The sequence below is a fragment of the Coregonus lavaretus genome, assembly GCF_964263955.1.
Source record: "Coregonus lavaretus genome assembly, chromosome: 1".
Taxonomy (NCBI): Eukaryota; Metazoa; Chordata; class Actinopteri; order Salmoniformes; family Salmonidae; genus Coregonus; species Coregonus lavaretus.
Window position 1 is genome coordinate 25881768 of NC_139988.1, and position 12889 is coordinate 25894656.

Below are 12889 nucleotides of genomic sequence, written 5' to 3' on the forward strand. Positions count from 1 at the left end.
GTCAACACACATATATCTTTTATAGTAAGAATATAATGGAATATAACTGAATAAAATACAACAAATATTTCACGGGAATGTGTGGAACCGCTGTCATATAAAAAAGTGATATTTTGAAACGGAGCCCAAGCCCATTATTTTTTTTATCCACTTTTCGTCTCTTTCCTACCCTCACTCCACTTTGTTAGGGAGCAGGCGTAGGGTCTTACCTTCAGCATGATACTGATAGAAAATAATAGCAATCCTATTTTCAAAAGCATGTGAAGCTCGTTCATATTTCACAACATCGCAGGCTTTTGAAGTTGCCTATATGCGATTGAGCAAAATAATAGGTCTACACTTGATTTAGGCTACATTATTGCATGCTAAATGTTTCTAATCAGTGATAGATGAGCAAACGAATAGATGAGCTATACCACCTTCACTTATTTGCTTAGCCAGAAACCAATTAACCAAAAAGCCTATACAGATAGAGATTCGGTGAAGTCACAGGCTATTGGTCGGGAGTAGGCCTAGGCTACTAGGCGACTGCGAGTGAAGAGCAAAATAATCCACTTGTTAAACTACATAACATAGCAAAATGTTCTAATGAATGAGCCAACTAGACAAGATGATCATGGGAAGCACTCACCTCAACTTAGCTGACATTTTCCCAGCCTAATTGTAGCCTAACCAATATCCAAATGGAGATTCAGTGGAAAACAAATCACTATTTAATTGTCTTAAAGCAGCACGATGGTGTTGTCCCAATCAAAAACGGTGATGAAATTATAATCTAGTTGATCACACGCGGGTAGGCTATTGCTTCAAATGTATTACAAGGAGTGGATGACTTTGGGAGTTTCAGTAAGCAACAATTGCATTAGCCTACTTTATTCCAATATTTTCGTCATTCTGGGATATTTATTCCCATAGAAATTATTTTATGGATCCATCCAGTTGTGGTTAAGAAAACAGTGCATGCTTAGTGGTTGGCTATGCGAAGAGATAGGCGAAGTGACATGCCTTGCATAGTTTAGAACTGGCAGGAGGATGGTTAACGGGCGCTGCCTAGCAACCATGAAGAGTTTAAGAGCGTAGTGCGTGCCAATGCTGCCTCTGCATTACTGCTACGTTTCATACTAAGCCGTAGGCAGAACTTTACTGAAATGATTACTAGGTCGTTTGGCGGAAATACTAACTGTTGCTTTGATACTGGCAATACCTTTCATATATAAAGAAAATGCAGAAAAAAGTTGGTGTGATAAAATTGGCGGAAAAACATCTTAGTAGGAAAGGGATAATAGTGTTATGGCGCAACGTGATTGTTCCTTTGTTCTGTTGAACTCTAGGCCTAGCATCACACCTGAAGTTTATTGCCATTGTCTTAAGTTAAGTAATATGCTAACTTAGCCTAATATACAAAAGCCAGTCCTAGTCAAAACCAGCCCCCTTTCTCCAATCTGCAGCTTTTAGAGATCTAGGCTACGATGCTAGACCACACCTTAACGCCTTCATCTAGGTAATAATTTCTCCCTTTAAAAACTATGAGTCAGCAGAGCTGTTGTACAAGGTAACCATATCAAATGGCTTGGAATGTTTGACATTCCCCTTTACCCCTAGCAGTGTTGGTTAGTGTGACCTCTTGGGGCCCCTCATTTAGAGACGGAGTCAGTACCAGTAGTTTGTTAAGTTAATTAATTTTGGCAGCTGTTTGAACAAGTTGTCCTTGAGGATCTGTGACTTCGACTGGTCTTAATCAGGCTTGTACAGTTGTTTAGTTTAGAAAACCTTTGTTAGGCCACAGGGAAAATGTCTAGGTTAAGCTAAATGTAGGCTAGTTTTGGTTGTTTTTGTCAGTTTTCAAGCTAATACCTTTGACTTTGGATAATGTTATGTGCAAGGAAGAAGGTAGACACTAAACTTCACTAAGTTATAGCCTATATCATGAAATAGGCTATCAGTGATGATCAAATAGCCTAGCTCAAACAGACCAAACTAACAGATCACGCTAACCATGCTGGGAGCAGGAGTTCAACTCTGTTGTGTCTATTAGATTTGTTCTATTTTGTTGCCAATTTCTGTTTTTAAACAGGAGCTCTTCTTTTTGTAAAGAAACTGGTACAGAGACAAAAATAAGTTTAGTTTGTCAGAGTCATTAAGCTATCCCTCAGTCTGACTTAACCCAATAAGATTCAAAATATTGACTTAGGAGTGGAGAACGGTTTAAGTATAGCCTACTTTTTAGTTTCGGTCTGCATGGTGTGGAGGATGGTTTAGAGGGCTGCGGTTCCAGACGAGATCATTGCGGTGCGGTCTATTTTTCATTCTGCGGGAGGGAGCTGGCGGTCAGACAGACGACTTTGGGATTTTTTTGTCACGCAGATTATTTGGAAATGGTTGTTTCTGCATTGTATGTGTTAGCCTACCTACTGTATTAAAATGTTTGTTGCTTTATTCACACTCTGAGTTCACTGCTTCAAGTTAAGTAGCCTACCTTTCTTCTCCTAGTTGGATGTGCAAGATCAAGTGTGCCTACAGTAGGCCTATATGTGTGGTCTCAATGAAATAGAGTAGGCTGACTATGCATGGGTGGAGAATCACGTGGCAGTTATCTTTCCAAGGAAATTAACTTAAATATGATTAGGCTATAGTTAGTTACAGTGTCGGTTAAGGGTGTGAACGTTTAAACGTTAAAACGTTTAAAAACGTAATTGGAATCCTTAACGTACAAATAAATAATCCCTAACCGAAAAACTTCTTATTTTCTCACACAGTTTTAATCACAGTGCAGTTGTCACAACTACCACTAACAGGTCCCAATCATCATCATAAAACAAAATATATAACAAATACCTAACGCAACAATGCTGTAATAATAGTAAGAGGAGGAAAAACAGAAGTGCAACACTATTTGGCTGGCAGCCACACAAGTAAATAAGCTTAAAATGAAAAAGCAAGGTCTTTGTTTTTGCAAAAAACGATGCATGGTCATGATATTTCTAATGTTTATCATAAAAATAATGTAGCCAGCTACATTTCCTAATGTTTTGCTTAAAGTCAATCTTGCATGTTACTGGAGAAAAGTAGGCTGGCTACACCGAGAAAAGTAGCTACACATCAGTCAGAGCGCTGTCTTTTGATAGAATGTCCATTCGTGAATTCTCAACTGAGTGGAGAAGTGCAACTGAAGCACAAAATTAGTTTGATGCTGAGCAGGAATTACAATAAGAAGCATTTTAGATCTACGTTTAAAAAACGCAGCAAGATATTTCTTATGCGTTATCTTTTTTTCCTGCGGAAAAATGAAGAATTCTGCGTTAGGGTGACCCTTAAGTTTAACTTGCTAGTTATCTAAGTAAGTGGCTGAATTAATAAGCTCACAGGGCATCAAATTGTGTTAGCTTTCTGCCATGTTTGGGAAGTCAAAGCCCTTTGGATTAGTTATCTGTACAGCTGCCGCTGCAGCTTGATTTCCTTGCATTTTTGCTCCTCTCCTCTCAGTTCTAGGCCCGTCTGCTCCTCCCCTATCTTCTCTGAGCAGAGCAGGCAGGCCCGTTGCCCTAGCGACTTCCAGACTCCACACAGACAGTGTGTATACAGTACAGTTCTTCCTTCAGACAAGAATGTGTCAAACTTTGTTCATTTGCACAATGTCTCGTTCACATTCGCTTGTAAATGTCCAAACTCACCCAAAAATGACGTTCGGTAGTGACTACCTACAGTGCCTTCGGAAAGTATTCAGACCCCTTGACTTTTTCCATATTTTGTTACGTTAGTCGTATTCTAAAATTGATTAAATAAAATATTTTCCTCAGCAATCTACACACAATTCCCCATAATAACAAAGTGAAAACAGGTTTTTTGATTTTTTTTGCAAATGTATTAAAAATACCTTATTTGCATAAGTATTCAGACCCTTTGCTATGAGACTCGAAATTGAGCTCGGGTGCATCCTGTTTCCATTGATCATCCTTGAGCTGTTTCTACAACTTGATTGGAGTCCACCTGTGGTAAATTCAATTGATTGGACATGATTTGGAAAGGCACACACCTGTCTATATAAGGTCCCACAGTTGACAGTGCATGTCAGAGCAAAAACCAAGCCATGAGGTCGAAGGAATTGTCCGTAGAGCTCTGAGACAGGATTTTGTGGAGGAACAGATCTGGGGAAGGGTACCAAAAAAATTCTGCAGCATTGAAGGTCCCCAAGAACACAGTGACCTCCATCATTCTGAAATGAAAGAAGTTTACAACCACCAAGACTTCCTAGAGCTGGCCACCCGGACAAACTCAGCAATCGGGGGAGGAGGGCTTTGGTCAGGGAGGTGACCAAGAACCCGATGATCACTCTGACAGAGCTCTAGAATTTCTATTTGGAGATGGGAGAACCTTCCAGAAGCACAACCATCTCTGCAGCACTCCACCAATCAGGCCTTTATGGTAGAGTCGCCAGACGGAAGCCAATCCTCAGTAATAGGCACATGACAGCCCGCTTGGAGTTTGCCAAAAGGTACCTAAAGTACTCTGACCATGAGAAACAAGATTATCTGGTCTGATGAAACCAAGATTGAACTCTTTGGCCTGAATGCCAAGCGTCACGTCTGAAGGAAACCTGGCAGCATCCCTGTGGGGAAGCATGGTGGTGGCAGCATCATGGTGTGGCGATGTTTTTCAGCGGCAGGGAGACTAGTCAGGATCGAGGGAAAGATGAAGGGAGAAAAGTACAGAGAGATCCTTGATGAAAACCTGCTCCAGAGCACTCAGGACCTCAGAGTGGGGTGAAGGTTCACCTTCCAACAGGACAACGACCCTAAGCACACAGCGAAGACAACGCAGGAGTGGCTTCGGGACAAACCTCTGAATGTCCTTGAGTGGCCTAGCCACAGCCCGGACTTGAACCTGATCGAACATCTCTGGGGAGACCTGAAAATAGTTGTGCAGTGATGCTCCCCATCCAACCTGACCAGAGGTCGAAAATAACATTGCGGGACTGGGGGGAAGCGGGTGGGAGTCGGACAGAAAGCCAGCAGGAGCGGGCGGGTATAGTATGAAAAGCTGCGGGTGTGGGCGGCAGCGGGATCTGTCCCGCGCAGACCTCTAGGTGGGTTCATTGTGTTGGGCGTGCTCTGGGGATGAATAACGGTAACAGGAAAAGCAGGTTAGGCTAGCTGACATTGTATTCTGGAGCAGTTGATTGACCTATCTTGTCGGGACATTGGAATTGGCCTAGTCTATAATGAACACAATAGAGGCTTGTGTGCACCTCTGTCTGGCCAAAGGGTCGTTGAAACCATGAGTTTCAGGCCAGGACAAACATTCTATGAAACCAGTGTTAGTTTTATCCACACATCAGATAGGCTAGGCCTAGGTTGTATTGTCCGTGTGTGTGTCTGTCTGTCTGTCTGTCTGTCTGTCTGTCTGTGCCTCCGTCCCAAGAACGCCAGTTTTCAGTTCAGTTAGTAGGCTAGGTTTGTTGTTGACATAGCAGAATGCGGTATTGTGAACAGGAAAATGTATATTTCCAAAGAACACAACCACAACGTAATATCTTTATCAAAAAAGCACAGTCAACAAGAAAGGCACATGTAGGCCTATTAGCTTGCCTGTTTCATTCTCTAGTTTCCATTTTAGCATGTCATTGTCACCTCTATTTGATGATGATTATTATTATGAGTAGGCCTAGTCAGGCCAATACATGTACTTGAAGTTAGTCCTATCCCACAACCTGGCTACCGTTCAAACATAATATGCAGTTGGTATTGAAGCTGTAGGCCTAGAAACTCCCAGAATTGATCTACTTTCCTTCACACAAAGATGGGCAGGTCATAAAGACGGCCTGCAATAGTTATGAAAGTTATATCAACCTTAAAGGATGATCAAATCAAAACATTGATGGATTTGAGTGACTCCTTATTACCTTTGAGTTCAGAACCTTGTACTTTTCTGGAAGTTTACTTACAGGTAGAAGGTCTAGGCTACATTTTCATTTAAATTCATGTAAAATATGTAAAAGGTGGAAGCCTAGATTGAGTGTGCTCTTGAAAATGCAAATTGGAGTGCAGTTCACCATCTTCACTGATTTACATTGTGTTTGCAATCAAAGTAGGTTACTTGTCCTTAAAATAGACCTACTTCAATTGAGATTTTTTTATACCTGTTATGCAGTAGCCTATTATTCATATTCAATTAAAGTGGAGGGCTATTCCCTCACGACTTCTGTTAGTCTCACTATAGGTCTCTACTCCTAGGTTCAATGTGCAGGACATTGGCTGTGTTTACACAGGCAGCCCAATTCTGATCTTTTTCCACTAATTGGTCTTTTGACCAATCAGATAGCTCTTTTGCCAATACTTGTGCAAAATCTCACAATTGGGCTGCCTGTGTAAACGCAGCCTAATTCAGATATTTTGCCAATTATTTGCATATCTGATACCAATCTGATCTTTTCCCTAGTGTAAACAGCTAAAAAAACACATGGAATCTGATCTTTTGACTTCCGATTTATATCACCTTTACGCAAGCAGCCAAATTCGGATAACTTTTTCACTAATTGGTATTTTGTACAATCAGATCAGCTCTTTTACCAACAATCAGAGGCTACATCAGTGTGAATCTGCAAATCTGATATGGTTAATGTAAAACTGAGTGTGGACAGTCAGAAAAAAAGATTAGGCCTAGATATAGAAAGAAAATCAGATTTGGGTTTTTAGGGTGGCTGTGTAAACACAGCCATAGTGTTTTAAAAAACATACAGCATTTTCAAGAACAAGTCTTTTGGGGTTAATCTATGAAACAGAGATGGTTAAATTGCATGTTGACAAAAGGTTGATTCAGGGTGCCTGTAAGTGTCAGGATAAGGCAGCATCCAAGTAGGTCATCATCCAGATAAAAGAATAGGCTAGTTGATTACATCAGAGAACTGGGTAGGAACTGAACAATATTTGCCAGGCCACTGACCACCACTCTTAGGCCTAATTGCTTAACTTTTTGCTGGTTAAAATGTATTTAGTGAGTTGATTGTGGCCAAGTATGGTCTTTCAGTTAGTCTATTATTACCTATTTTTAACAGTAGCTAGGTGTCCATCCAATTGGCGACAGATTTTAATGCAAATAATCTAAAAACAATATGCGCATTTTCCCACCAGAGATGTTTCCATCAAACTGCCTTGTCTATGCATGATGACGTAGGGCACATATAAATATTTTTTTTGCAGTAAAATTGTGTTTATATTGCAGATGCTCCCACTCTGGTCTTGGCACGTGCGCTCTAGCCAACAGCTCGCAGCTACAGTGCGGGTAGGATAGCCTAGATGATGAGATTATTATGGATAAGAGCGAGATTCTTTTTGTTGGTCAAACGGCAGCCAAGCATCGATCATCATGTCACCAGAACAAGACCCTCAATATTTATTGGAAAGGAGCATCAAGCTCATCAGCGTGCATTTTCACCACCCTGTGAATTTCATCTTAATTTATTGCATTTATAGCCTTATAAACGGCATGCTTTCCCAAATCGTAGTGGGAGAACAACGAACAAATTGTCTGTCGACATTTAAGAAATTGTACTGACATTTCCTGTTTCCATCAAGCCGGTTGGGACTTTTTTTTCATGCATCAGGTAATTAATCCACATGAAATGGTTGGATGGAAACCTGGTTAGTCACTCAACATTTTAAAGTGGCAATCAGCAGTTGAAACAATAACAAAGCTACTCCCTGCCCCCATTTCGGTAAAAGGTTAGGGATGGGGCTGGAGAAATGTAACCACTCTTAAATTAAAAGACAGAGCTATGGATGCAAGGACTGACCATCCATTATATAAAAATAATAGTTTTAACCATGTTTTGAGGTTATATAATGTTTGTTTAAATGTACTTTGTTTACAAACATTGGAGTTAAACAAGCTTATATTTTGGGTTCTGATGTGGTACGACAGTTGGGGTATGACTGTTCTTGTCTATCAGTGTATCAGTGTTTTGTTACTTGTCATTTTTTGTGTGGACCCTAGAAAGAATAGCTGCTGCTTCGGCAAAAGCAAATGGGGATACGAATATACCAATAAAAAGACAGTTATATTTTTCAAGTATCAAATGGATGTACAGTAGCAACTGCAGATTGACCCTTTAATTGGGTTCATAGGTTTCTGGAAAGTGTTTTATCAATGGTACTGTTCCATCACATTTTCAGAATGGGACAAACCATAGGCTATTGAAAACCATATTTTATCTCATTTATTGTCATTTAAGTTTGGGGTCATATAGAATGAGTGACTTACAGTTAGTGAGTGCATACATTTTCATACTGCCCCCCCGTGGGAAACGAACCCACAACCCTGGCGTTGCAAGCACCATGCTCTACCAACTGAGCTAAATAGTTATTGCATAGTTTGGAGCTGTGTTTTGGGTCATTGTCCTGTTGTAGGAGGAAATTGGCTCCAATCAAGCGCCGTCCACATGGTATGGCATGGCGTTGCAAAATGGAGTGATGGCCTTCCTTCTTCAAGATCCCTTTTGCCCTGTACAAAACTCCCACTTTACCACCACCAAAGCACCCCCAGACCATCACATTGCCTCCACCATGCTTGACAGATGGCATCAAGCACTCCTCCAGCATCTTTTCATTTGGTCTGCGTCTCACAAATGTTCTTCTTTGTGATCCGAACACCTCAAACTTCGATTCGTCTGTCAAAACACTTTTTTCCAATCTTCCTCTGGACAGTGTCTGTGTTCTTTTGCCCATCTTAATATTTTCTTTTTATTGGCCAGTCTGAGATATGGCTTTTTCTTTGCAACTCTGCCTAGAAGGTCAGCATCCCGGAGTCGCCTCTTCACTGTTGACGTTGAGACTGGTGTTTTGCGGGTACTATTTAATGAAGCTGCCAGTTGAGGACCTGTGAGGCGTCTGTTTCTCAAACTAGACACTAATGTATTTGTCCTCTTGCTCAGTTGTGCACCAGGGCCTCCCACTCCTCTTTCTATTCTGGTTAGAGCCAGTTTGCGCTGTTCTGTGAGGGGAGTAGTACACAGCGTTGTATGAGATCTTCAGTTTCTTGGCAATTTCTCGCATGGAATAGCCTTCATTTCTCAGAACAAGAATAGACTGACGAGTTTCAGAAGAAAGTTATTTGTTTCTGGCCATTTTGATCCTGTAATCGAACCCACAATTGCTGATGCTCCAGATACTCAACTAGTCTCAAGAAAGCCAGTTTTATTGCTTCTTTAATCAGCACAACAGTAGTGAATGTCCATGTCAACTATACAGCTAGTCTAATATGTGTTTCTTTTTCAGCCATTTTTTCAGCTGCTAAAGCTACGAAAGCTGGGCCTGAGTGACAACGAGATCCAGAGACTTCCTCCAGAAATAGCTAACTTCATGGAACTGGTAGAACTTGATGTCTCTCGTAATGGTGAGAAGAGAGAACCACTGCTCTAAACACTGTTGGAAGGATCTTCAGCCCCACCAAATAAACTCACATTTACATTTACATTTTAGTCATTTAGCAGACGCTCTTATCCAGAGCGACTTACAGTTAGTGAATACATCTTTTTTTTATACTGCCCCCCCGTGGGAATCAAACCCACAACCCTGGCGTTGCAAACGCCATGCTCTATCAACTGAGCTACATCCCTGCCGGCCATTCCCTCCCCTACCCTGGACGACGCTGGGCCAATTGTGCGCCGCCCATGAGTCTCCCGGTCGCGGCCGGCTGCGACAGAGCCTGGATTCGAACCAGGATCTCTAGTGGCACAGTTAACACTGCGATGCAGTGCCTTAGACCACTGCGCCACTCAGGAGACGTGTGTGTTGACATTGATTCAACCTCTGGTGCTATGAATGAACAGACAATTTAAAACTGCTGATATTTTGATAACAATCAATCAAATGTATTTATAAAGCCCTTTTTACGTCAGCTGATGTCACAAAGTGCTATACAGAAACCCAGCCTAAAACCCCAAACAGCCTGCAATGCAGATGTAGAAGCACAGTGGCTAGGAAAAACTCCCTAGAAATGCAGGAACCTAGGAAGCAACCTAGACCTTGGTTGTAAGATGTTATTACTATGATAGGCCTATATGTTAGAAAATGCAGCGAGTAAGTGCTAGACAAGCAATATAAGTAGCTCAAACCACCAGTCATGGTCAGCACTATCCATTCCCTCGACTTCACTGTACACGCCCAACATATTCTCAGAGCCATAATGGTGTGGTTTCTCCCATAAAGTCTGGACTAAACGGGTTAACATTCCTCAAAGCTGCCATCACAGAGCTTCCCAGCAGGACCAAATCCAGAATGCTAATTATGTTGTTCAAATGGCAGTTTCACATGCAACTCCATGTTTGGCGCAACAACCAGGATAATTTAGGGGCGATTCAAATTATTCTAAACAGACGTTTCTCCTTTATGGATGTTTTATGTCTATCTATTAACATTGTCTGGATCAGTAGCTTTAAGTGGAATGTCTAGTTGGATGGATGTTCTGAACTATGTTGTAATCTTGACCGAGGGACGGTATAGTTGATCATTTTATAGTTTGGTCAAGAAAGGTTAGGCCTGGCTTCATTTTATGTCCAACGTTTATTGTATATTGTTTCTCTATACCATTTACAGTGTGTGTTGATCAAGATGTATCTAACATGTATTTCTTTTCATCCCTCATATAGACATCATGGAAATTCCAGAGAGCATTTCTTACTGTAAAGCTCTCCAAGTAGCAGACTTTAGTGGAAACCCATTAACAAGGTAACTGTACTTTGAATTCATGTTGCCATAAATGTTTAGCAAATGGGAGTGATAACAAAAATACATACCGTAGCAACACAGTAGTGTAGCAGCACTATAGTAGGTTATATCTAGGAACTTTGCATGACAAATTCAACATAGAGAAAGAGTCGTTCGAACACAAGCAGAACACGAACTATACTGAGAGGAAAATGGAGTAACTTTTATAAAGGTATTTTCAGACAGGATTTCTTTTTTGCTCGAACTGTAATCTGATGGACCCGTTTTAGTGACAATTTCATTGATGGCATTGAAGAACTACAGTATTAGATCTGCTGTATTTAACAGGTAATTTATGCTAATGAATATTGTATGGGATATTTTTTGCCACAGTTTGCCTGTTAGCTGTCTCATGGTGAGGTCTGTGTAGTTTGCACCCTAGTGGAGGCAAATCCACAATGCCATATGGTTCAGTTCGGGACTGGCCCTGCATTGGGATGTGCGATTCACCTACCTAATACACATAGCCTGACATTTCACATTCTTAAAATAAAGTGGTGATCCTAACTGACCTAAGACAGGGAAGTTTTACTAGGATTAAATGTCAGGAATTGTGAAAAACTGAGTTTAAACGTATTTGGCTAAGGTGTATGTAAACTTCCGACTTCAACTGTGTGTGTATGTATATATCTCAGCAAAAAAAGAAACGTCCTCTCACTGTCAACTGCATTTATTTTCAGCAAACTTAACGTGCAAATAATTGTATGAACATAACAAGATTCAACAACTGAGACAAACCGAACAAGTTCCACAGACATGTGACTAACAGAAATGGAAAAATATGTCCCTGAACAAAGGGGGGTGTCAAAATCAAAAGTAACAGTCAGTATCTGGTGTGGCCACCAGCTGAATTAAATACTGCAGTGCATCTCCTCCTCATTGACTGCACCAGATTTGCCAGTTCTTGCTGTGAGATGTTACCCCACTCTTCCACCAAGGCACCTGCAAGTTCCTGGACATTTCTGAGGGGAACGTCCCTAGCCCTCACCCTCCGATCCAACAGGTCCCAGACGTGCTCAATGGGATTGAGATCCGGGCTCTTCGCTGGCCATGGCAGAACACTGACATTCCTGTCTTGCAGGAAATCACGCACAGAATGAGCAGTATGGCTGGTGGCATTGTCATGCTGGAGGGTCATGTCATGATGAGCCTGCAGGAAGGGTACCACATGAGGGAGGAGGATGTCTTCCCTGTAACGCACAGCGTTGAGATTGCCTGCAATGACAACAAGCTCAGTCCGATGATGCTGTGACACTCCGCCCCAGACCATGACGGACCCTCCACCTCCAAATCGATCCCGCTCCAGAGTACAGGCCTCGGTGTAGCGCTCATTCCTTTGACGATAAACGCGAATCCGACCATCACCCCTGGTAAGACAAAACCGCGACTCGTCAGTGAAGAGCACTTTTTGCCAGTCCTGTCTTGTCCAGCGATGGTGGGTTTGTGCCCATAGGCGACGTTGTTGCCGGTGATGTCTGGTGAGGACCTGCCTTACAACAGGCCAACAAGCCTTCAGTCCAGCCTCTCTCAGCCTATTGCAGACAGTCTGAGCACTGATGGAGGGATTGTGCATTCCTGGTGTAACTCGGGCAGTTGTTGTTGCCATCTTGTACCTGTCCCGCAGGTGTGATGTTCGGATGTACCGATCCTGTGCAGGTGTTGTTACATGTGGTCTTCCACTGCGAGGATGATCAGCTGTCCATCCTGTCTCCCTGTAGCGCTGTCTTAGGCATCTCACAGTACGGACATTGCAATTTATTGCCCTGGCCACATCTGCAGGCCTCAAGCCTCCTTGCAGCATGCCTAAGGCACGTTCAGGCAGATAAGCAGGGACCCTGGGCATCTTTCTTAAGGTGTTTTTCAGAGTCAGTAGAAAGGCCTAAGTTTTAATAACTGACCTACCGTCTGGAAGCTGTTAGTGTCTTAACGGAGTCACTCACCACCTTCCGGAGACATTTGAAACCCCACCTCTTTAAGGAATACCTGGGATAGGATAAAGTAATCCTTCTAACCCCCCCCCCCCCCCCCCCCCCCCAAATTGTAAAGTGGTTATCCCACTGGCTATAGGGTGAACGCACCAATTTGTGAGTCGCTCTGGCTAAGAGCGTCTGCTAAATGACGTTAATGTG

The 12889-nt window shown here is 42.1% G+C and overlaps 1 protein-coding gene across 1 annotated transcript in view; it reads left to right on the forward strand.

The window, feature by feature from the left end:
- Positions 1–12889, forward strand: part of LOC311136766 (uncharacterized protein) — a 62623-nt gene that overhangs the window by 19372 nt on the left and 30362 nt on the right. The window contains exons 2-3 of the mRNA XM_084171038.1: positions 9270–9387; positions 10643–10721. Coding sequence (XP_084027164.1) covers positions 9270–9387; positions 10643–10721 — 197 coding nt within the window. The remainder of the gene's footprint in view (positions 1–9269; positions 9388–10642; positions 10722–12889) is intronic.